The 27,080-nt window shown below is 40.0% G+C and overlaps 1 protein-coding gene across 1 annotated transcript in view; it reads right to left on the minus strand.

The window, feature by feature from the left end:
- Positions 1-857: 857 nt before the first annotated feature.
- PPP1R14C (protein phosphatase 1 regulatory inhibitor subunit 14C) overlaps positions 858-27,080 on the minus strand; it is a 55,470-nt gene continuing 29,247 nt past the window's right edge. The window contains exons 2-4 of the mRNA XM_061378495.1: positions 13,335-13,418; positions 12,096-12,128; positions 858-2,165 (exon numbers count right to left, since the gene is read on the minus strand). Of these exons, the coding sequence (XP_061234479.1) occupies positions 2,091-2,165; positions 12,096-12,128; positions 13,335-13,418 (192 nt within the window). The 3' untranslated portion in view covers positions 858-2,090. The remainder of the gene's footprint in view (positions 2,166-12,095; positions 12,129-13,334; positions 13,419-27,080) is intronic.

The following is a 27,080-nucleotide window of genomic DNA, read 5'->3' on the forward strand; positions in this document are numbered from 1 at the left end:
CACAGGCTCCTTACCTCAGGAATTAAGGAGGTTTTTCCTGTAACTCTCTCTCTTTCAAGAGATGAAACTGATACAAACTTGGTCATTTAGATCTAGCTACTTCAGATCCTCTGTAAGAAGCACAAACCAAGGAGCAACGATCCCTGTGGCAAGACAGGTCATTCACACAGACCTCTCAGAACCAGACATCCTTCTGATGATGCTGACAACAACAGCGGGCAATCCCAACAAATACAGATGAAATCACAAGCTCCCCTCAATCTCCCTAGAGCAGATATTTTACTTCACAGTTTTAAAACAGTTTGCTGGAAGACCCCTGAGGAAACCAGAGCTGAATTACAACTTCAGCAAGGTACAAGCTTTAAATTTAAGATGCTGCAGGCAAACTGACCAACCCTTTTCTCAGGGCTGCTGGAATGTTTTGAGATTCAGAGAGGTACAGGAGGAGAGAAAGGTAGAGTGCCTGAAAGACCCCCTTCTGCCACACCTTCAGTAGAGAACTGAGTCACCCAGTGTAAGCCCTCCCTTACACTCACCTCTTGTGGAAGGAAAAAAAAGGAAGCAGCAGCATTTATCTGAAATAATTTCCAAGCCTTCATTTTCTTTCTTTTTTTTTTTTTCTTTTTTAACTCCCCCAGGGCACAGGGAAGGAAGGCCTCATCTACAGAAGACTTTAAAAAGTGAAGATGTGCACCGGATTACAGGAGTTTGACTGAGTGATACTGGGCATATTAGAAGCCAATTAAGGTCTCTACAGCTGGATTCCCGTGTACTTACCACCTCACAGGCTTCTCTTTTTGAAGAGCAAATCCATTTATCAATCTACTCAGCAACAGTAGTCTTGTGAAGTGTACATGTAACAAGTCACAAGTTGTTCCATTTATTTGAGTAAATATCTGGTAAATAAAACCATCAGTAAACATTACAAAATTAAATACATTAAAAAAGCTTGCCAGTATACATAAAATTCACAAACATGTACTTCTTTTGAAAAATAAAATATGTTCAGAGCACCCTTGATATAAAATGCCTGACTAGTGTCACCTACCAGTATATGGTAGCTTATTGAACATTTTCATGGGCATTTTCCAGGAGGGAGCAGGGATCTCTATTCTGTTCTCTTTTATAAGTAACAGAGCCCAAGTTAAGAAGTCTTCCCACTTCTCAGGGCAAAGTCATAAACAAAGACTGTAATATTCTTTGCCCACTTTAACAGGAAAGGAGACTGCATTTAATTAAGACCACATCACTAATACAAACAGTGCTTGTAATTAATTTTGGTAGCACTGCCTTTCCTCCATGTGAAGCAGCTTTTAAATGGTGATAGACATTTTCCTAGATATCACTGCAGGACCTTGTTCAGTATAGGTTAGCACAGTTCCAATACACCATGAGGTGGAGAAGAAATGATCTGGCAAAGCATCAATCAAATAATTCTTAAGTCTACAAATTAAGCCCTTAAATTTCCCAATTCTCATATGCTGCAGTCTAAATAAGAAGATTTGATAAAATTCTTCACTGGGCTGCTTTAAGGGTATTTAGAAAAATGACAGCACTCATTTTAGTAATCTTAATTGGTACATTCTGGTAGCAAATTTGCAATAACCACCACTTAAATAATTTACTGTAACAAACTTCCTTCCATCCATGTGAAACAGTATTCACAACCCACTTTATAATTTATGTACAGACAAGCACAAGAAACTTGACATCCATGAGTTAAATGTACAACCAACTTAAATGTTATCCAACTTGTTGCAAGGAGAAGTCTCCTAGCTCTGTAAATTTATAAGATCTTCTGATTCACCAAGCAGGCTTGCTGCCCCTCATCACTAACTCTTGGATTCTTCACTTGCTTCAGTAATCCTCAAGTGAAAGTTGAGCAGCATCCAAATTGTTGATATTCTTGATTAAAAAAATTTTGACACTTAAAAAAGAACCCTTAAAACACACAAAAGAAATTCCTTGAGTCAAAACTGAATGAAATAAAAAAAATTGTGAAGAAAGACAATTATTTTAATAGAGGTCTTGTATTCAAAGTCCCATTTCCCTTGCCATGTCTTTTACAGAGTGCTACTACTTCAAGTTATTTATATACTCTTCTTTTGAGGGGGACTGAGTTTCCTCATTCCTCTTATCCGAGTTAGCAGCTCTTTGATAAATTCCTAGGAAAAAAAGATTAGAAAACATGAGTAACTTTTATGATCCCATAATGCCATGATTTTGGGTTTAAAAGAAAAAAAAAAATCAAAGGAAGTGATACATTTTTATTTAAGTTTTTACTGCTAAGCTGGAATTTCTCTGGCCTGATCTCCAAGAATCTTATATGCATACTCTCATCACACAGTGGAGGTGTGAATAACTAGCTTTTCCTCTCAATGAGTGAGTGTTCAGGCTCAGTTACTAGGCACCTTTCAGGCTTTTACTACACAGGCCCTTCTACCAACTGCTGAATCAAGCAAAATCTATGGCTGGATGCAATGCAAATAATCAAGGATGACTTTGACAGTTTAAGCCTGCACAGAAATCAGCACTCCTGCCAACAGAAGTGTTTCTCTCGCCACTCTCGATGCTGGCACTAGCCTTTTGGTTGGCTGCATACTTGGCTGGAACAGAAAGCTGATCCGGCTAAAATATCAACTGTTTTATCTCGTGCCCTGTTACTTGCGAAGCTGGTTCAGCCCTCCAGCAAGGCTCACCACACAGCCCCACACCAACACTTGTGCCAGTCTGAGGCATGGCAGGAACAAGGAGCCAGAGGCAGCACCACTGGGTTATGCTGAGTGAAACTGGTTGTGGAGTTCAGTAAATGACACTATTCAGAAATAAAGTATTAATGGACCAGGTCTTTATTCACAGTGGCATTTCCCCCAATTTCAGGAGATTTTCTCCTTTAAATCGTGGGAGAAAAGAAGCTTACAATTGCACCATTATCCGAAATCCTTTTGGTATATAATTTCTCATAGCAACTGCAGATGCATTAAAAGCTAAATCACCCCCTTACTGTCACATTGGGAGAATTAGGTTTATCTTACAGTACTATGTATACACCTACAAAGAGGTTCTGATCATGAAACCATTTAGCTATAAACACGGAATGTAATTACGGATTTAGTCAGCCAGCTTGATGTGAAAGGCCATGCTGGATGGGACTTTGAGCAACCTGATCTAGTGGAAGGTGTCCCTGCCCATAGAAGCAGGGCTGGAGCTACATGGTCTTTGAGGTCCCTTCAAACTTAACCATTCTATGATTCTATGAAGACAAAAAGCATGACTTCCTAGCCAAATGCCTGAGGCTAAAAATTCCAGTGAACAAGATCACAACCTAAACGGCAATAGAGTACCTTTCAGAAAAGCCACATTGAATCATATATTATCCAAGTGCTACACTGTGCATAAGAAAATCCTCTGTAAGCGTGTATTTTAATTTGAGAAAGAGGTCAGGTTTTTGTGGTGGCACCCCAATCCTGGGAGGTATCACCCCAACAGAGCAATTTCATTTTCTGTCAGTTTATGCGCATCTATAATGTACTGCATGCACTGCTGCATCATGGCTATTGTTTCACCAACACTAGCTGTGGCTTCAACTAATAGCAGCAGAGGCAGAGAGCAGCACACACATCAGTGTGAAATACAAACGCTCATTAAGAACCTTTCATATTCTGGCCTCCACTCCTGAACTAACTACAGCAAGGCCAGTACACAATACACCTAGCGCTTACCAGTACTGCACTTGCCACCTGAACAGAGCCTAAAGAGATAATCAGAGAAGTAGACCTGTTAACACCTCAAATTCTCTCCCTCCATCCGCTAAAATCTTTTTCCACATAGCCACAAGCCACTGCAACAATACCCACTCTAAACTTGTCAGAATACAGTACTCTTCTGTTCAGAGGTCAGAAAAAGGAAGGAGACAGGTTTACTTTAAAACTTCACAGCTTTCAATGCACTATGCATTGGTTCTGTGCTATGCTTTCATCATTGTAAAGGCCTGCTACATAATGCAAAACTAATGTGGCATGGTGTTGTTTGAAACGTATAAACACACTTTGAGGTTTTTTACTACCAAAATTAAATGAAGCCCTGCAGTAAAATCCTTATAGACATAAACTCTCTAAAGTTACCTTAAAAGATTTTTACATCAGATTAATGCAATGAGCATTGCCTTCAACAGCTCTCTCCTTAAAAAGCTATTTTCCCTTGTGAAACATCAGATTAAGAAACACCGTTGGGAAGGAGTGAGCTGAAGTTCAGCTTTCCCCTTTGGAAGACTTTATAAGTCATCTGTTAAAGCCACAGATAATCTCTACCACCTTCATTCACTATCAAGGTAGCAACAAGACACTACAACTGGGAAATATCCAACTGGTTCATAGATGTTGAAAGTAAGAGCATTACAGGAAGGGACACATGCAGAGTGGACAGGGAAATCTGTTGTGCTTTGACTGTATACATTTGGGATATTCCTCTGCCATCTCTCTGTCCATTTTCCCCCACAACTCAGAATAGTTTGGAGCAAGTTTCCCTTGGATATGAAACACAGCCAGGGTCAGTTGTTTTTCAATATGACATTACAAGAAGGGAGGGGAGTTCCCCTGATACTCTGAAGCAGTACCACAAGCACCTTCTTTTGCAAAAGAAGATATTTGATTGAACTTTTCAAGCAAGTTTCACATTACGTAGAAACTTCTTAGTGCTGCTCAGGAACTATGTTTCTCGAAAAAGAGGTTTGCAATAAAACCCAACAAGAGCATTTTTTATGTGGCAGACATTACATAACCCAGTAGGGCTGTTGTGCACATCCCACGGGTGTGCAAACCACAGTATTCATTCATTACATTTCTGGTTTAGGCATCATTTTGCATCTGACACTTGTATGGAGCTGGCTGTCATTAACACAGTTGTGCTCCAGTGCTTTGCCTTTCTTGTATGGCAGCTCCCCTCAAGAAAAGGCAGCATTCTAGAAGAAATGCACATTTTCCTTCTTGGAGGCAGGAAAGGAGACTTCACAGCATTTCAGTAAGCCTTCCCTCTATAATTAACCAACTCATCTTTATGACAGTAACATACACTTGTTTTCTTTAAACAACACTCAAAAACTGGGGTTTTATTCCTTGTGGACGGTCAAGTCAAGGCATAATAGAAGGCCTAATATCCACATCTATCTCAACCTCATACACAAAAATCATTTTACACAGCACATTTTATTGAAATCCCCCTCTAGGAAATATGCTGCAGCTTAGCATCATGCATTTGAATGCTGATCACGTACCAATCTATGTTTAAAATAGTTCTGTAACACAGGTTGGATTATCTACTTATATATACTTATATAATACTTCATTATTCATAGAGTTTGAAAACCCTACCAGTAATTCAGCTTAAGACTCAAGAATTTATGAACTGTTCCTTGGAGGGCTACAGCCAGAAATACACACGCCACATCTACCTTTAGTAGAAGAAAAATCTTGTACCAGCACTTTGGGGCTTGGTAAAGGGGGAGGAGGAGAAAAAAAACAAAAAGGAAAAAAAAAAAAAAAAAATCACATCACCAAGAAAGATGACCACAGAAACATCCACAAACTCAGTTTAAATTCTCTTTACAGATTTTCTGTGAGACCACCTTTACTTACAGTTTTGTGGAAAGTACTGCGAATCCTGTTAATTTATAATATGAAATCATTGTTTCTAGAAGACATCTTTCCAATTGTAAAGGCGAATTTAAATGAGACAGAGACTAAATCTATAGTTCATTTGAACTCATCTGTAATTGGCCATAGGCACTTGCCTTCTGCAAAGCGTTCCCTTGAATTAAAGTCATTTGCTTCAGCAAAGCATTAATCTAATGCAGAATTAAAAAAAAAACAAACAACACCTAAAGACAACAAAAGAAGGTGAAATGATAATTCAGTAAAGGGGAGGAAATCACCTCCCTGCTTTGGAGGTGTGACTCATTGTTTTAATGAGGTCATTTGCTAGACAATGAATTCCATGCTTCCTATTCAAAGTCTTCTAATTAATTCTGGAGAATAGTTAGACTTTGTCTCTCCAGATTTCTCTTCCACAAACAGTACACATGTTCTAGGACTAGTTCTTGAACCAAAATTTAGGGTTTCTAGTCCTCTGCTTCACTAGAGCAGAAAGTGAATCCTAAACCAGCTTTCCTCTACAGCTTTATTTCCCTGCAGCAAAGTAAAAAAAAATGATGATTTCCTTGACTGTTTGCCCAAGGCTATTTCCTGGAGAGAGCCTGATTAGTTGGATGTAAAAAGTAAAGTCAGCCAGAAGAGCAATCTCCATAGCTACTTGGGCAACAAACTAAACAATAGCTCAAAAATGCCATCTGAATGGGAATTAAAAAGAAAAAAGGGAAAAGGGAACCCTATTGCCAAACACCTTCACTTCCACACAGGTGCAAACTGAATCTGATCAAATATGAATAAGGGAACTAACAAGGCACATATTTGGGAGAATGAGGCTAGAAGCTGCCTTGTATTAGCAAGAACTGGTGAAGCAGAATCTCCGTAGCCTCACTGAACTTCAGCACGGCCTTTCCAGTGAGGCCTCAGCACCATCAGTGCCCAGAGGAGGACAATACGCATCAATTAAGCTTCTTGGTGAGCTAAAACAGGAAAAGGCATTGATTAGATACCACAAAACTTAGCTGCAGTCCAGCTATTCTCCAATTTGGCAGCATGTAAACAAGCCCACCTTATTCTTGTCAAATCACCATATTTATAATAGCCATAGAATCGTAGAAAGATTTGTGTTGGAAGGGATCTTAAAGCTCATCCAGTTCCAACACCCTGCCATGGGCAGGGCCATCTTCCACTAGACCAGGTTGCTCAAAGCCCCAGCCAGCCAGGTCTTGGGACACTGCCAGGGATGAAGCAGTCACAGCTTCTCTTGGCAACCTGCTCCAGTGTCTCACCACCCCCACAGTGAAGAATTTTTTCCTAATATCTAACCTAAATCTACCCTCTTTCAGGTATTTTTTTGCTATAATATTGCTATAGGTATTTTAAGTTATACTCATGAGCACTCGCAGAAATGAAAACATGCAAGCTTAATTGCCTCCAACACTGTAGTACAATGTAGGGCAGATCTCAGCAGGCACATAAACAGTTTCAGTTCAGTGAATTCAGAGTGGTTAAATGGATGATCAAGAAATCATGTTTTTCTAGAAATGCTTCTGTCTGCACTACTTTTAAATACACTTGTTTCTTAACTTTTTCTCTACAAATTGCCCTATTTGATTTCAAGTAATACAAACACTTAATACAGTTACAGTGGCTTAATAACTTACCTCTCATCAGCTAAGCTGCAATAAATGTCTATGAGCTCTTAAGTTCGCCCAGATCTAAATCAGTACACTGCACTGAGGCCTTTGGACACATCTTTAGTTACTATTGCTTCAAAAATGTACTTTTTAATCAAATCATAAGGCAGTGTATTGCTGCCCTATATTTAAAAAAAACCAGAACACAACAACAAAAAAAAAGACCAAAACCAACAGTGATATTAACTTGAAATAATTTGTATCATAGTAGGGCCAAAAAAATACATGATCCATCAAAAGTTTAGAGATTCTATTTCAGCAGGGTTGAGCTTTTTATTCATGTCTATATGTTAAATACACAATATCTGAAGGCATAACCAAAATAGTCACAAGCCTGTTACTTATTTCAACTAAGAATTAAACTTAGGGAAGCATATAGTTAAATGCTCTCTACCTTTCTTAAAATTATGTGTTAAAAGCTGCTGAAATAGTTTGGCCACTGAAGTAACTATCAATGACATAAATCTCTCCCCAGATTCTCCAGAGAATATGCACAACAATTTCACACTGTTTGTTTGGAAATCATACGGGAAATTGTCATTAATTACAAGTTACCAGCAAAATGACTTTCTTCAAGGATGCTATTTCATCTACTTTTCTCCCATTTTGCACTAAATAAAAAATTATACTAACAAAATGGTTTAGATAGATTTAATCCTGCCTGTGTGGGAGAGATCTCCAGCCTATTTGCCAGAAGCTTCATGTACTTCTATGAGGAAAGACAGAAACAAAGGAACTCCAAATCTAATTTATCTCATTCTCATCAAATATTAGTTATGTGCAGACATTGTGTAGCTCAGCTGCATCTTTTAGAGTCAGTAAACATAAAAATTGCCCATTCATTGGATTTCTCTCCCATAGTAGTTTAACAGGCTATTATTCATTTTTCTTCTGGTAAATTTGGCAGCCCCACTAGCAGAAGTTTTAATTCACATCAGACACTAATACTTCAGATTTTCTCCAAAGCCCAGTCCATATGGGTGGTCTTGCTGCTACCAATAGCAGAGATACAACAACATAAATTTAGCTTTCTTCAAAGTACGCATCTTGACAAAACCTCATTGATTTCATGGCCACAACGGCCTTCCTATTCTAAATAATCTATTGTCAAGTATCAATACCCTATCATCAAGATTACAGATTATATTTAAATTTCTTTGTTACATTCACTGCTAACATGAGACTTAAAATTCCCTGTAACTTACATTAAGATTCTTCATCACTTAGAACCAAGGCAGAAACTTGACAAAGGTCTGAGTGGGATTTTCCACAGGCAAAGCATGGCACTGAGTGAAGCAGTGGCACCTCTGGCATATGGGTGATGCAGATGAATGCTACTGCTCCCTTTTTGACCACAGAAGTTCAGACCCAGAGTTTTGCTATGGCACTAATTCTTCAGACAGAACACCCTTTAAGTTGTGCACTCCTAAAATGAACTTCTGCACATCAAGCGTTACCTTATGTCAAGCCTACATGACATGTACCATTTTTGAAGTAGGAACATAGTTACAGAAGAGAGAAGGGGAAGCACAGCAAGTGTAAACTGTCTGAAGAATACTGCTAGCACTGTTTAATTTTGCATAGTAGGAAGACGACCATCACATGTCAAATCATTTTTCACATTTGAGATCCCAAAGCCTATGCCTCAAGTCAGGCAGAAACTCAACTTCTCTTCAACAAGCACAACTTAACCACACAAAAAAAGGAGGTTATGGCTGAAGTAAAATGATGTCAAATATAAATAGATGTCACACATTACAGTAATTAACACCGATAAACACACTGGGTTTGTGTGGTTTTTGTTTGGGGTTCTTTTTGGCGTGGTTGTTTTTGGGGTGTTGCAGGGTTTTTTAATTACTATGTTTGTAGAAACAGCCAAGTTGGCAACTGTGCCTAGAAATTATTTTTATCCTCTGGCACACTTTACAAAACTAATTTTTAATGACTGAACGATGCATCAGTTGCACTGCACATAAATCTTGATTAGGAAATCAACATTTTAATTTAAGAATCATTCATGTAAACTTAAACAGCACCCAAAAAACATACCGACTGTGTGTGCCTTCCTGAATAACCTCTAGTTGCCTTATTTGGGCAAACTACATGATTCTTTACAATAAGATTCCCACATTAATCATGTTTTCATACAAAGTGAATCAACAGCCATAACTGCTACATTAAAAAAAATGATTTTAACATTTTAGAGCACATTTAACAGCCTATTTATCTACCCTTAGAGGAAAGACGTCTTAGCAGTTCCTCATACGTTACTGTCAGCTATCGTCTTTGGCCAGTTCATTAGACGATGAGAATTCCTTCCACCTTTCAAACGACCTGAATAACTCTGCTTCTTCTGATGAAAAGTCAATCCAGAATACATGCAAAAATCCCTCAGTCCATTAGCCTAAGTGGAAGGCAGTAAGCAAAAATCATTTACAATACACATTAGGATTTGTAGGGGGTTGTTTGGGGTTTGCTTCAGTTTTTGTTGTTTTTTCCAGGCTTTTTTTGGTTTGCTTTGTTTCGTGTTTTTGTTTGCTTGCTTTTAAACAGAGGAGGTCAGAGCTTCAAGTTATTAAGCTTTCTACCTGCTGTACTATTTTTCCTTATGTTCTGAAGAGTAGAGATGACATATTACATTTTTCCCCAGTTAGGGATTACTGCCTTTTGCAAACTGTGTAACTCTCAATGCTAAAATCCCTAGTGCACTTGGTTGATTGCATTTGATTGGTCAGGAGAAATTCCATCAGCTCACATTCATCCACCACAAATCTTCCAGAAAGCCCTTCACAAACCAATTACCTCAATAGTTTTGAATGGTCTGAAAATATGAAAGGATTTCAGATTTTCCAGACAAGGTGCAGATCCTCATATAGGAGCCTTAAGCTAACTTAAGGCTCTTCTTAGTCCACACATGGCAAATAAAAAAAAATCACTATTTTGAAGTGGCCTAAATTAGTAGTCATGCAGTATTACTGGGCTTATCACAGTACAGATGAAGAAGAAAAGCTGCTGTTGTGAAAATAATCCTGAGAAATTACTCCCCTTTTGGCAACTATCCTCTCAGAAGAGTGGATTAAATACTGTACTCAACTTGGCTATCTCAAAAGATTGTCAAGGAAGATGGATATGCTTCCAGATAAAGGAGCTGCCTCCACCCCATCAGCAGAGGACTGAAGAGACAAGTCACAAAGTCAGTATTAAAATGTCACTTGGATTCAACTGCCTTGAGGGCAGTAAAATACACGTGTCCAGGATGTTGCTTCCTGCGAACTGCCATGCCAATTTATTTACCAGCACAGCATTTCCTGCAGTTCTATGACCAAGGTTTCCAGTGGAACACTCACTGACATCTATCATGCACCCATATCACAGCTCGAAATTTATCCTTGCATTATGTGTCCAGCTTCAGAACTAAGAAAAATAATTCATATTACATGTTCAAAGGCTGAAAGGGGTCATCTGGAGTGCAGTATTACTACAGTGGGACAACTGAAGACTTGATTTTTTGGCCTGTCATCTCCATAATGGGAGACGTGTGTTATCTGCTGTGAAGAAACCAAGGTACAACACAGACCAACATATAGAAGCGTTACCATGCTAGTCTTTCTGGGTCACTTCCCTGCCCTGTCAAAAAGCTAGTGCCAACAACTGTAATAGCAATTCTGGAGAGTTTTCCCAGTCTACCTCAAAAAAAAAAAAAAAAATCAAAAAACCCCAAAGGAAAAGCCCTGAAGAAAGTCTCTGATAAACAGACAAGTGTCTATTTAACCATATCAGTGGTTCTTCCTAACAGCCTGACTACCCTAAGCCCCAATAGTTTAAGTAGCTATAGCTGTAGATGTTACAAAGGAAGCAAGCTATGTGCAGCCTTGTTTCAAAAAATAAATGCCTAGCTTTTAAGTCATGCAGAGCTGAAAGGTTCCTGACTAGAAAAATCCTGTAAGCCAGCCACACTAAGTACTACACAAAAACCACAGGTGGAAAAGCACTGACTCTATAAATCGAACCAAGAAAATGTCACACAACCTAGGGGCTGATTTTGTTGGGGTTTTTGGTTGGTTGGTTGGTTTTTACAATGATTCCAAGCTTTTCTTACAGTATTTCCAACCCAAGCAATTTTATAATTCTATGATTTAACTCCTCTTAGTAAGCACACATTACTATATAAGCAAGTTATACACTTGTCCACACTGGCACTGGACACATTACTGAATATTCAAGTTGAAAATAGAGTGCTCAAATCCTGCTAGTTCCCGTTATCCCACAACTGTATTCAAGTCTATTCACAAAAACAATTAGCTGAGCTGCATACCTATGTAACAGTTCCCAGAATAAACAATTTTACTTTCAGAGATAAAATTTAATGGCTTCACATTGAAGAGCACACAGTCCATCTCTCAAGTTGATGTTTCATGCAAATATAGTAGGGTTTTAACCATGTGATAAGAACTGCATTTAGTACTCCTGTAATATGACAACTTTCAGCATGGGTAAAGTAAAATCAAGAACATTACAGAGGATAATAGATACTTCAGCTGGAATGATCAGGAGCTCCTCCACAGGGCCCAATCCTGTTCCTACTGTAGTCTAGTGACAAGAATAAACATTCCCAGGATATAAAACCCCAAGCCCATCAGTTCTCTGTTAATATTCCTGTATTTACTTTATCATCAGTATAAGAAAAAAAGTTACTTTAGCTTGAACATTGCTACACTTTCCAAACTTAAGGAGAATTTAAGAAAAGTCTTTTTACCTCTGTTGGTTTGTAGCAATCTACAAGAGTTTCCTAGAAGCAAAACATGATAGTGTCAGTTCCAATACAGAATAACAGTGAATATAAACAACTCTACAGTATAAAAACTGGCAAGGGAATGGGGAAAGAAGAGGAGAAGGAACCAGGAATCACTGGATTATGAAATTACTGAAAACCTAGCATTATAGCAAGTAACCTTCACTCCCTACCTAGATGGATCAGAATAATTTGCTACATGAGAGAAATGATGGCTTCTTTTTCCAGGTCGGAAGATATAAAATCCCCCTCTTGAAAAACGAATGAGAATCCAAGAACATTTCTTCCAGGAATACACATGTGAAAGGCAGCTTTCTGTGAGTGCACCACAGTCTGTGATGCAGAAATACAGACCTATAGACCTTTGCTAGTTTGTTAGCTAGGTCAGGCATTCCTGGCAGCCCAGCTGCAGCAGCTAGTTTAGATGGAAGCAGCAAAGTTATTTATGAATGCTGAGTAAATAGAGTAGAGCCATGTCCCATGTCTCTGTGGCTGGGTAGTGGGCAATGAGAAAAGGGTGCCAACAGGCACTGCAAATCAGATGTGGTGCATTTAAGCACCAGAGTAATCACCTCCCAGAAGTGAGCTGGGGGCAAACCACTCACAGGTTTCCTTCCTTCAGTATTATAAACAGATTATAAACAGAGACTCTCATATTCATTTTCTATCTTGAATTAGATATAGGTATCTCTATTAACACAACTATGTTTCCTCCCTCATTTCCCTTCATAAACTTTAACCTCAAGAAGAATTCAGAGAATTAAAGAGTTGGTTTGAAGGGTTTAATTTCAGCAGACAGCTTCTGAATTTCTCTACTAATTCCTGCATCTGACCACCTTATCCTTTCCTCAAGCTTTTAGGCAAGTTACCCCAAGATAATTCAATGGGCTCCAAATCCTAGCTGGTATAGACAGAGAAACAATTTCCAGTTTTTCATTTCATATACTTGTAAAAAGTTGAATGAATCTAATCTGTCTCAGCATATCTCCCTATATTACTGGATTCTTTGAACTCTTATTCACTCCTGTTACCACTTACCTTCCAGAACATTTTTACCTAAAGGATTTTGATTACCTTTTTACAGTCCAGTAGATTATGCTAAACTCAGAACTAGGAACCTCTCAGCTCTAAACAAACACAAGATATGGACCCAGATGCATTAATTCAGCAACATTCTGATTTGAAATTAGGACATAATATTACCTGTAATTTGAGAGCCCTCTCCTCTTCATTGGCTGCATCAAGAAGGTCATCAATGTCAATTTCTACATCTGGCATCTCTTCTTCCTGAAAAGCAAAAATTCCCATGTAGTTGATAGAGATATATATCCTTCAACTAACTTCAAAAGCAGCCTAGTGATAGCACATATAACCCCATCTGCCTGCAGCCAGGCAAGAAGGAAATCAGTAAGGGAAGGTGGCTTGATTCTTTGATTCAGGGCCAGCAGAAGACCAAGCCCTGACCACACAGGAGGTGACAACCTTTCCATCATAGCCAGGGGTTGTGTTACTAACCCATGCCCAGCAGCACAAATCATGCTGTTCTCACACTACTGAGCAAGAGGATGAAGAACAGCTACAGGAAGAAGGAGATAAAAGCTGCAGGAATCCACAAACTTGCTTTGAAATCATTCTTGATTGGACTGCTTATTTTGTTACACTGTGGAAGATCTTCCTTGCTCAAAGTTGGCTTACAAAGATGACATACATCCTCGTAAGCCGCATACATCCACTAGAAGAGCTCAGATTTCCAGTGAAGTGCAAAATCTAAAGCATAGAATATTTCAGATAATTTTTTAATCTCCACTACCCATACATTTCTGCCTCTGCATCACCACCGCATCAGACACATTGCTCCCCAAGTTAGAGGCTGCTGTCTACATATTTTGAAGGATCCCCGAGCTCTGGAATCCCAAAAAGAATTCATCCACAGATATCACTGTTCATTGCATTCACAGTCTGCTGGCCATTATTTGCATTTTCACAACATAAAATGCACTTCAAAATGGTAAAAGCAGCACCTCATTATGCATACAAAACACTCTGGTCTAAGGCTCTCCCCTTGCCATACAAAGTCCCACCCTCACAGTGGCCTCAGTGCCACAGCCACATGGCTCCTCTTCTTCTGCTCCATCCAAGCCAATGCATGGGCGCTGTGAGTCTGCCCTCTCACAAGTACAGTCATCGATCAACTCACTGGCACTGTATCACCTTAGCACTTCCTGAATGAAAACAGGGACCTGAACAAAAGCCTCCAAAGGGGAGGCTGGATTCGAGAGCCAGGAGGAAGCAACAAGATCAATATTCCCAGCAGCAGCTATTTAACTGTACTCCCAACAACATTTTTCAAGGCCCTTTAAAGAAGCATTTTTTGACAAAAATTTGATGGGCCCAGCGATCTGCAAAATTTTAACAACTGTGAAATCATTTAACAGCTCCAACAGCAACTGCCACCAAAATCACTTTTCTACTGGATAAGAGTTCAAACATTAGCAAGGAAGGTAACAAATTAGCCCATGTTAATCTAACAAAAGTTAAGTACCAAAGTGCCAAATACTTGTATCAGCAGCTCCAGCTAAAATTCCAACCGTTCAACATTTATTTGGATACGAGGAGGAACGAGAAAAGTAGGATGATTAAGTTCCCCATTTCCCACCTCTGAAGGGAAGCGTACAGAAATGTGATAACGCAGCCACGCAGGCCAATGAATAGAAGTACACAAAGCGCATCTTTTGCCCAATTAGCAGGTTCATTCTTTGTCAGCGTGCATTTTAGTCAGAAAGGAAGTGTGGGCATTTGCTGAGATGAATCATAAAAATACTAGCTACTGTAACAGGATCTGGCAATAAGGCAGTTCCTAACCTAACGCTATAGGCTCATTAGCAACTTACACATGAGGGGAAGAGTAGAGAAGTCTTCCACAGACTATACAGATACTCAGTAAAAGCCACTAGATTGGAAAGGATAAATATTAATCCCTAGCAGTGGTACCCTTAGCTTACTATCCCGATGCTACTAATTAGCATATCACACTAAGAACCAGAAATTCCCCAAATAAAACAGTAAACCTCCTGAACATTTTATCCAAGCAGCTCACTAAAAATACTGTTGAGATAGGGTGCCCGGAGTTACCACCGTTAATACTGGAAATATATTAAAATACACACCCATGGACCTGCACCTGTGTGCTCAGAAGTGTTGTTCTGCACATCAAATATTTTGTCAAGATACACATTTTGAATTCTTGCCTGTCAGAATGGCATTCTGGCAAACTGAAATGATGTTGAAAGGCAACAGTGGGGGGGAATTCCCTAGAAGGTATATAATGCTTTTCTTGTGATCACGCTTTGTTGAAGCTGAGCACTCCTGAAAGGTTAGTTTTACCCTGATTGGTGCGAGCCATGTGGGAGAAATTGTTGCTTCTATCCCTCCTCATTCTTAACCTCCTTCACATCAACTTTCTCTTACATCTTCAAGGTTCACACCGCCATTAGTCCAGAGGGCAACTATGCCAGTAATTCACTTAAGCTTTGGTATAAGAGGTAATACACCACCTCTACTTTGAGGAAAGCCATAACAAAAAATAAGTTAGGGATACTTCAAAAACAAGGGAGCTTGCCATGCCTGACATACTGGCCTTTAATTAAGTTACATTTTCTGCAAAAGATCATGTGTATTTTCGCCACTTCACAGCAAACTTGAACTCTGATAGACAACACAAATGGAGCGGTGCAAGCTCAAAAAGGTAACACTTGCTCTTACTTTTGGCTGAATAAAAGAACATAAAGCATTTTTCCCCATCTGAACTATTATGCCTGCATGATCTCAAGAGTTTTATGTTACAAATGAAAAACATGTGCTTAGGTCAGGAGCCTGACCAACTCACAACACCTGTAATGACTCTTCCTTCCCTCTCATGTCTTCTGTTTACCTCGTTTTATTGGCAAAATAAGTGTGGTTGATCCTACTACAATTGAGCAGTTAGATCCAGAGTAGGCTGGAGCAAGCCTGAAAGGGGCTGTGCATAGCAGAAACGTCATATTTTAAGAGTCTTGTTCATGCCATTAGGCTGTGCAGGGAAACCAAAGCACTGCCATGTTCTGATCCAGTGAAAGGAAGACAAGGGGCTGCAAATAGCAGACAATGGGAGGGGAAGAGGGGGGAAAGAATGCTGACAGGGAGCACCCTCCAGAGAAGCTAAAATAGAAGAGGTCTGGGGATTGCGAGTGCAAACACCCATCAATTGAAACAGAGGAAGGGAAGATGTACATTCTTTCTAAGGACTCTCTTTCCACATTGCATTAACAATATAGGCAAGACATGAACTGTTTTACACCTGAGTATTCAGAAGTCCAAGAATATCACCAGCGTTAGCTTCCATGCTATTTAATGCAATTTAAACTCAACCTTATATTGGAAGACAGCCCTGTGGTTATTTAAGTTGCATGAATTCTTTGCAGGCTACTGGCAAAATGCCGTGGGGCACAGATATGCATTAAGTAATAAATAGCTTTAGCAGTTTAAGACATTACAACTTCTGTTTTCTACTTAGCCTTTGGCAGAGGTGATCACAGCCCCAGCAGTGAACGGAACAGTAACAGGTGAGCATCCCTTAATGAAAGGAAAAGCCTCTGAAATCACTTTCCACAGCAGATTAAGCCAAAGGGATGGATTTTGTAGGGCACCTGAAGAACTCTTGCACACCCTAGTCTATTGACTATTGAGGACAGCACCTCCAGTACAGCAAGAACGGGTCTGACATTGTTACAAGTATTTACCAATTAAGCATTTATCTGAGACTTCAAAACTTAAAGGGTGATAGCTGCCCTATGGATAACTTGCTTCAAAACTTAAAGGGTGATAGCTGCCCTATGGATAACTTGCCACTATAAAGCCAACTTTCAAATTAGCCTGCTATGCCTCATCCTTACTGCCCATTCACTCTGAATCATCTTAACCATGCTGAGAAATAATGACATAGGTTTGGTTGGGTTTTACTTTAAATTTTAAGTTTGGGAGAGAAAGGAAAAGCTAAAGCCACCATTTATATAATGAGTTTAGAAACAACCTGAAAGGACAGAAAGAGGCAGATGAAGAAAAAGGAAGGAAAGGACCATACATTTCAGAGGTATGAAAGTTTAAGACTGTATGAATTGGGGATTTCTCTCAAAGCCCTGGAAGATGGCCAAAGCAAACTAGAAAACAGAACCAGTTCTTCTAGAAGTATCACTATATAAAAAGATTTAATTTAAAAATAAGAAACACCTTCTGGACACCTAATACAGTCAGCTTTAAACAAGTTAAATCTGCAGATATGGATGGCACTGCCCCAATGCAAGGTAATTGTTTTAAGATTCATATATAAAAATGCCATAAATTACCAGTACTAGAAGACATTTGGTTGCATATGTGACCTGGTGCGATTATGAATGGATTGCACTTAGTACAGGTAAAAGAATACTACCAAGTAGTCATTTGTATGGAATACAAAGGAAAAAACCATGTGTTCCTCATTTCAAAGTATTCCATTCTTTTGGGGGAATTATGAGTCAGGGCAAAAGTAGACAAAAATGAGAATAAAAAGAACAGTTGAAGTGGTCAAAAAATTATGACTCCAGAATAAAAAAAAGCTCTTTCTGATGTAAAGCTATTCCTACTTAAGTGGAGAGTCAAAACACAAAAGCTAAAATGAAGCTGCTGGCAGCACAAAAAGGCTGCTAGAGTCTACTGATTGGTATGAGGCGCAACAGATTCGGAAATACGTTGAAGAGAGCAAGAAGAAATTCAGAAGTGCCAGGTTTGGAGACATTTACAATAGGAATAAGAATCCTTAGTGCTACAACCCAATTACTAAATGACAGAACGTTTTCTCCAATTCTCAACTACTAACAGCAGTAATGCTGTAGCAGCCATGATGATCCAGTGTTAAACATGAGAAAATAATCCTCTCATTTCTGTCGGTCCAGGTGAAGTGGTTCAAGCAACACATGCAACAGTTTGCACAGCTGATAATTAGTTAACATGTTTAGGATGCTGCTCCCACTACAATACAATCCTTACCATGCAGTTACATATTATTTTCCCCCACATCAGACACTTACCTCATTATCAACCTGTCAGTTGAATGTGCAATCTCAAAGGCAACTCAGAGTGCAATGCCCCACACCCCTGAGTGCACACCACCCAGTCTTGGTTCCAACTAAGAGTTAGAAAAGCCTGTGTTGCCTGTGTTGGAACCAAGGCTGTTCTAATCAGAACAGCAGTCCCTTTCACCATGAGCTGATTGGTGAAAGAGGTACATTTCTTCAACACTCTTGTCCATTAAGTAAATGTGAAGAGACATTACAGGCAAAGTTAACAGATCTGTTGACTCATTTTGGGTTGCTGATCCCACTGTTCCTGAATAATCATAATTAGCTGCAGCATTGTGGCTGTTTAACAGAAATCTTCTGTGCTGAGCCTGTCTTCAAGACTGACCTCACATGGATCCGGTTAAATATCCTGAAAGGGAAGGACACTAAGTGTCCACCTGTCAGCAGAATGGCTTATGCAAGGTACCCAGTATCTCATAGGAACACCTAGTGCATCTGTATCTACATAACACAGTATGAATAGCTGGGTAAAAGTCAAGGATGCTGTGTTTCATCTGATCTACCCTCACCACTGGAGCTAGCAGGGTACTGTGCCCATTACCTTGTACACACACCACTAGAGGGAGGTAACACTTTACAAACCCAGCAAGGGCCCCTGAAGTTACTGGTATAGCATGGAAGAATCTTCTCTAGTGTTCCCAGGTCTGGGGAATGGCAGTTTAACTTTTGCCCTCAAGTACCCACTTACCTCTGGTCCTGTTCTTAAAAATTTAGTCCTCAGCTTTTATTACTATGGCTTGGCTCCTGCAAAAATCCCACCACCTCTGCTCTACCTTTTGGGGGTATTGCTTCTACCTCCTTCTTATGTACCCTTCCTCCTCAGCCAAAGGCCAGAAAAAGGACCACTGCAAGCAGAGAAAGAGGCAACTCTCAGCTCCCAGGCAGTATAGTCAGGGCTCTCTATCAATATGAACTGCAAGTCCAACTGCAAGAGTTCAGCCCCTCCTAATTCTCTATAAGGGTAACTTACCTAAGAATCTTTGAGCTTATTGCCGATATTTAACAAGTTTGGACGCATGACAAGCACAACTGAAAGAGGAGGGGAGATCCTTGATAAAACTGAGAACATGTTCATCAGCTGGCAACAGGCATCTCCAACACAAAGCAAGTCTCACTCCTAAATTTCCAAGGTTAGACATACTAGAGTATAAACTAAGCTGCTAAAAGTTCTCATTTTTCCCCTCCTGATTTTAGTCTCAACATCAGAAATAACTGAATTCTTACCTAAAAATCTTCCCAAGGTATTCCAGTTGAGACAGACATCTACTGAAAATCTCCTCAGCTCAGATTTTTTCAACTTGGACAAATAAGACGTTTTAGAAGTGTATTTTCCAGTTGTTAAATCATGAGTAGTGCCAAGAATAATGCTTATGCAGCTCTGCATGGAGGAACACACACCCTGGTGTGAAGCAGAGGGGGAGCTTACCTAGAAATCATCAGTACGTGGCAATTAAGAGAATTGACAAAGCTGTGGGAAAAGGTCATTAAGCTAAATTGGAAAGACAGACAGACACACAACAATAGTGTCTACACGGACAAGTATAGCTGGACCTCAGCCAGTGTGCAAACATTTGTGATGCTTCACATCATATCTGTTCTGAGTTACCAGCTGGGCTTAAACCACGACAGTGGTCCAGAAACTATAGCTGCATAACTGCAGCTTTCAGATCAAGAGAACAAACCCCGTTGGCAAAGCATTTACATTCAGGTGCCACAGTTTATTAACACAGCCATCAGATTTCCAGACCAAAGCTTATCCACATTCTTCTGGCTCAGAGAAGAAAAAGCTAGCTAAAGCCTGTCTGCATCTGACAATTCACCCTATGTTGATTAGTAGGTAAGTGGGCAAATAGCCTGAAGCTTGTATTATGAAGAGCACATCTTACTCCAGGAGAATCCCAAAGAGAAGATCTGTTGAAGATGCATGTTTGAACCCAGGGAACAGGGAGCACTCTCAATCTCCCAGGTCTAAAGATCCACTCTCAAGATCTCAGTACACACATAGGTGTGTGTTGCCCCCAGCAAGAGACACGCTATGAGAAAAACACAGGATTACATGATAAGAAGGATACCACCATGCTCCTTGAACAATCAGAAGAACATGACCATCCTGTCACCTAGCCAGCCTTCACTGAAACAGCATGGTTAGGATTTCTTCCTTCTCCTTTCTCCCCTTATCTGAGCATGAGCAAACACACCCTTCTAACACAACCACTTCAAAATACAGAGGCTGGCAGAAATAACCTTAATCCAAATTAAGTCAGTAAAGTCCAGAAGGACCACATTAACAGAGTAAAGGATATGACACTGACTAGATTCTTTTGCATTTTCCAGGCTAATACTTACTGCATAAGACATATATATAATAACATATCAGAATGTCCATACACATCACTTTAAGCAGCTGATCAACAAGTGACTCACAAAAAAATAAGTCCTATGAGCTGAAGCTTCAAAAAGCAAGGAGCTCACTTCTGACCACCAATAAGCAAGGAGAAGACAGAATTTCTCTAGCTTGAGATCAACATCTCATTCATTATTCCTGGTGAAGAACTACATAGCTTATGCAGTACTGTCAACTGTAAGTTTCTGAAAAAAGCACATAGGGCTGCAAAACTGAACTGTCAAAAGGTGACAGTAACCTGCTGGTCTAACACACTCATCTAGATGAACAAACCAGACAGAGTATGCTCTCCAACAGATAGCAGTAAAGGAGTCAAAGGGAAAATGAAACTAAGGGTGAGAAGAGCTTTTACTCACATTTCCTACAGGCCATTTACAAGTGTTAATGTCAAAAATACAGTTCCTTTTTATGGACTTGATAAGATATCCTAAAGTTACTGCTAGTTAAAAAATAAAACAAAACACACTAGCATGTCTGAAACAAATTATTTTTTTCCTTGACCAAAATGCAAAAAAACAGGCAGAGAAGAGGGATCCTGTGAGAATGTCTCTTTAATGGCTGGGACTCTTATGAGTTTTGAATATTCAGGATCATTTACTCCTTTCTGAAGACTATGAAAGGGGGCAAAAAAATCATGAGGGTTACAGGCTTGAATGTTTGGTTTTGGATGACAGAAGGGAGGAATGGATTCAGGACAAAATGATGTCAAGCAGGACAATCCCTGTATAAGGATATCACCCTAGACAGTCTATAACCTAGACTGGGATACTAAATCTGTATGTTAGTGTTAGTTATCAACGGCCAAGAACGGATCAAACTTCCTTACTTGGAAATTAGTATTAAAAAAAAAACACACATGGCTCAAAACAAATTTAAAACAACTACTAGGAGCCACTTAAGTATAAGGGTATCTTAATGTCTATGCACGTGCCAGGAGTTAGGTACAGCTGTAGCTTCAGAATTCAAATGGAAAAGTACAATAACAGGGCAATGACTAAACAGCACACACAAACACTTAAAATTCTAGTTATGAACCTCATTAAAGCCATTAACAGCAACCAATATTTTCAATGAGCAGGGGAGGAGCACCCACTCAAGCCAAGTTCTTCCAGCTCATTACCCAAGCTGGCTCTTTCTCTTCCCTCAGTCACTGTGGACCACTGTTGTTTGTTTCAAGCTGGCACAGCCACAGATCAGCCTCTCCTCTTGGCTCTCAAGCAACTCTAGAGCACATGAAGTGGACAGATGCTATTCCAATTACAAGTTCCATTCAAAGAGTCAGCTCCTCTAAAGCAGTCAACACAACACGAACTTTCATTATAAAATAATGCACAAGTACACCAAAATAGAAACCACACAACTGATGCAAACAAGCAACTCTGTTGTGCCCTTACTTCTGTTAGGGTGCTTCTGGCAGCATGGAGTGATCAGGGTTACAAGCAGAAATAAGAACATCATCCCTCAATGCAATTGCTGTGAAAGCTCCCTTTATGGGCAAAAAGGGAAGAGGATAGCGAGAGGACCTCCACATCCAGAGAAGGGGTCCCGACCCAGCTTCCCTAAATATCTTCACCCTATCCCAGAACACAAGCCTGCCTGCACTGACACTCAACACAGAGGCAGCTGCTTGTTTTTTGCAGATGCCACTGCAGTTTTGCCTTTCCTTCAATTAGAAGGCTATAGGCCAGAAAGATAATAGCATGATTTCCTCTGGACAAACTCCTTACAGCTACAGTCTGCCCAAACGCTAAACTTAAGTCAGCTGCTTAGGTCCTACATCAGAACATGGTTAGCACGTATGGCATTTTACCCGATTTAGGGGTGGAGGAAAAGTAAAACAGCCAACTGTGTCAAAAGTCAGCTGGAAGACAGGAAAGGGAAGGTTAAGTTAAAACACAGCGAGACAGGTTCAAGTACTGCCAAACCATTCGCTGAAGTGATGTTACTCAGGGCAGGGAAGGCAGGGCCAATTTCAGAGGACAATTCTATATATAATGGCTATGCAACTAAACATTTACAGAATTGGAGCAATAAAAAATCCAAGCCAACCTCCTGCTTCTGTGTTCTGCTGCACTGCAGACTGATGCTTCACATCACATCTAAATTGCCTTAGTGCCACAGAGTTATGCCAACATGAGACTTCAAATAAATCATACAACAAAAAAAGCAAATAGTTTAAAAAACATTGATATATTTACTTGACACTAGCAAATTATAATGTTAGTAGCTTGTAATAAGCGAAGCATCAAAATTCCCCAAACTAACTGTTTCTATGTAGATTCTGGCCTACCTACACCCAAGAGTGATGGCAACAGGAGTTTCAAACGGAGAGCAGGGGCTCTCTAATCAGTAAAGGCTAACCAGCCATTAAAATTCATTGTATATTTCTGCATGAACGTGACCACTGCTGTCGGATTCCTCTGTTTATACAGACCATAGAAGAATGTAATGATGACGACCTCAGCTAAATACTCTGAAGATGCCTCTGAAACCACCTTGATACTCTCTTTCCACGGCTCTCTGTTCTGCTTGTTAGCAGGGCCACAAAGCTGCTATTGAAATAATGATGTGTTAGGAGAGCTAAACTAGAGTTTTATTGCACTTCAAACTCTGCCAACTCGATTGAGGCTAGGCTTGCCCATCAGACACACTGCCTACTGTTGGTCACCAACACACCCTTCAAGTTTTCTTGGCTGGAAGGAAGGCTGTGTTCTTTCAGAAGGCCATGCCTTTTTACTTACACACTCTTAGAGCCAGCATGGGCTGCCTGCCACACTTCACTGACTGCATTCTCCCATCAGCAGCAGGGAGGTAACTCCCTATGTATGGATACAGCCTGCAACTCCATAAACAGCCATGGAGGCATGTGCAGGCGCCTTGGCCGGTAAATTGAGAGCTAAGAAAATAATTCCCAAAGAATCAACAGGAGAACTTCTCCTGTAATTAGCTACTAAATGGGCTTTTCTAAGAGTAAAAAAAAAAAATGCATACACTATTTAGGGGTTGGGGCTGGGGGAAGGTTAGCAAATTAATTTCTTGGTATCCTGTGTTTTAACAAGTTTTTTAAAGAGCTTATTATGTAGGTGACTGGAAATACTTATCCTGGGCCCTGAACTTGCTATTTTTAGTTTGGTATTTATCTGTTGCTTGAATGGGTGACTGAAACACTAGTCAGAGGTCACACACTTGCAGTGCTGACTCTGTTCTGTCCATACACAGTAGCTCTTGTATAAGCAGCTGTTTAGGAAGCACTTGCTCAGATCTCCTGCCATAAAACATCCAACAGTGAGAAACCGAAATAGGCTCTGACTTGGAACAGAACAGCTTCTAGGAATACCACACTGGCCAAAAACCACAATTTGGCATGCCTTGCTTGGTTTGTGGCCCCATCATTCATTTAAATATTTCCCTTGGTTCATTTGGGAAACAGAAGTTGAGCATCAGTTGCAATTTGTTATTTGCTCTTATTTTACCGTATGAGTATTCTGTAACTTCAGAAAAATGTGACAGCCCTCAAAAATCAGATGGTTTTAACTATGACACTGATGCAGCTGCCCAGTGCAATAGAAACATGGCCACTTCTCTTGAACAGGCAGAATATCTCTTTGCGCTTTCCTCTCCTGGTTGAGAAATCCTTGCCTAGTCTACAAGGAAAAGCAATCATGATGCCAATGCAGATGAAGGTGCTAAATTAGAAAAAGGTGCCTTTCCCCATCACTTCTCAACAGACAAAATAGCATAAGCCACTAAGAAATACACAAGGAAAGCTCCATTTCTCAACTACTTGACAATTTAGTAGATGTCTCACCTGAAAAGTTTGTATCAGTGCAAGACAGAGCAAACAAGAGAGTGATAGAAGGTGAAAGCTAAACATAAAGTTCAGACTATCTTCTCTGCCATTGGTATGGGCATATTAATTCCCTTCAAAATGGGGATTTTCAATTGAAGCATTCAGTTCTTTCTTACATCGAAGCATTTTCTTCCCATCTCAGCAGGTGTGTTAACTGGAATTTCTGTCTTGCAGCATCACCCCTCCTTCTCTTGCAAAAGCTTGCAAAAGCACCATTTAACTACCTGATATAGGTGCTCATAGGTTCTATATGTCATCTCATCCCATTTTAGTTAATATCTAATTGCCAGTTTTAACAACTCTCTTCCAAAATCCTTCTATTATATCCAAATGTAGCACATTTGAAAGGAATTTTGGCTTTAGACTTCATTTAAGGATACTTCCATTCAAAAGCTTTAAGAAGTCTGGCAAAAACATCCTCCCATTCATTTAGTTTCAAGTATACACATTCACTCTTGCCTAAGAGTCTCTGAAAAACAGGTTGTAAAAAGGCACTGTACTTCCAAGTTAAGAGCACATCCTTTCAACCGGACCACTGAATGCAAGAGAAGGGCTCACTGCAAAGTCCAACACACCAGTAAAAGAAAAGCTTCCATCAAACCCTTCTGAGTCCCAACTCCTCCTTCACTCTTCCACCCATTACACTACAAAGCCCCTTATGTCCCTATGTGCCCATTTACCTATCCCAAGAAGCAAACCTTTGCCCACTACCAAAGAACTGCACTCTAAACTGCCAGCCAACCTTACAAATGGTGCCGCCTTCTTGAAAAAGCAAACTGAGCGAGTATCATTTGACAGAGCCTGCAGATGATCTGCAACAACTGTTTTAGGAACAGATACCAGCCTGTCTTCTGAGGTAACCTGCAGCATCAGGACCTCTTCTTTCAGCTCCCAAGATCCCTAAAACAGGGCACTTTTTCAGCTGAACTCTCACTTTGTGTAGTCAGCCTAAAATTTGTTCTCCTTCTCCTGCTTCAACTTCAAGATTTATCTTTCTTAAGCAAATGTCATAAATATGTCAAAATACTTTCCTCCATTTTTCACACACAAACTTGCAAGTCAGCACTTGTCAGCAATTTCTAATCGTCTACATTGTTTAAACAGTTACAGCCTGAATTAAAATGTGTGTTTCTCTTGCCAGTGGCATTCCAGAAGAATTAAGAGTTATGGATGATGAGGATATATTTTTCTTTTTTTAAGGAATAAAAGCTCTGTGGTTCCATAACCACAGCCTGAAGAGTTATTTAAGGCAGACTGAAGGAGAAAACCAGAACATAAGACAAAACACTTGTTGTTTTGGCTTGGTATAAAGTATAAAAAAAAAAGAAAAAGAAAAAGAAAAAAATAACAAAATGAAGTCATTCTGAAGCATCTAATTTACTCACAGCTTCACTTTTTAAATGCCAAAGAGCCCATCATCTTCCAGGACATGCTATCTTGCTGGCAGAAAGCATGTGGCAGACCTTTTCACATCGCATAATGAAAATTTGTGATGGGCTACATGATCATGACAGTGTTTGCAAGCCCAAAACAAAATGGGGCCAGAGCACTCAGGTGTCCTTATGTTCCTTGGGTAAACAAACGGGCAATATTTCCCAGCACAACCGTTAAAGTTCCAGATGCTCGTGCAACAGCTGCAAGCCCTCACAAATCACTGCAGCTGAAAGATGATGCAGGCAAACAGAGCATGGGCCGATGAGGGCCCATGAATGATATGAACTTACAGCCTGGCAAGTGACTCTGTAAGTCAAGACAGAAATTGCAATTAGTCTGAACTAAAGGGGAAGAACCCCAACAGGCTGCCAAAGGATGAACACTGGTTTTCCCCCTCCTTCTCAACAGCACAACTGCCATGTACATGCTAAAGAAAACAGCTGCTTAAACTGTTTCTTATGACTGAAATACAGCTCCAGGCAAGGACTGCTTTTTAAAAGCTGTATCAAGTCTAGCCCTTCATTCATCCCTGGGTTGGAGCCCAAGCAGAAGGGCTATAATCCTCACCTTTTCAAGTTAACAAAAGAGTGACAGACTATTTTCAAATACGTTAATTAACACAGTAGGAGAAAAAAGAAGAGGGGTGGGGGGGAAAGAGTGAGAGGGAGAAGATTTTAAGGGAAGCGTAATTTTCTCAAGTATCCCTTAAATGCCAGAAGCAGCCATCTTCAGGAATATCAAAGCTTCCCAGAAAGGAGAGAACTTGCACACGTACTCAAGATGTCATTTCTTAAACAGTTTCCTGGTTCTGCAGGACACCACACCCCAGGACTACCTGGGATCCAAAGCACTTCGATGTAAATCAGAGATCCTCTGCAACTCCTAAAAGTCCAGAACACAATCAGAGGAATGTTTCTAGTTAGCACTGAGTTTTTAGAGGCCAAAACAAGGAGGTGTTAGCATGAACTTTGTCTGCAGCAGACTAGACAGCTTTTCAGAGAACCCAAATGAGTACAGATGTCTTTCAGTTTTCTCTTGAAGTTATTTACCATTTCCAGCAGCGTAGGTATATTTAAAATACAGCCAAATAGAAGCTGCATTCAGATTTA

This window comes from Neopsephotus bourkii, unplaced genomic scaffold (assembly GCF_033783945.1).
Source record: "Neopsephotus bourkii isolate Nb327-2 ecotype Australia unplaced genomic scaffold, CSIRO-AGI_Nbou_v1 NB_1767, whole genome shotgun sequence".
Classification (NCBI taxonomy): Eukaryota; Metazoa; Chordata; class Aves; order Psittaciformes; family Psittacidae; genus Neopsephotus; species Neopsephotus bourkii.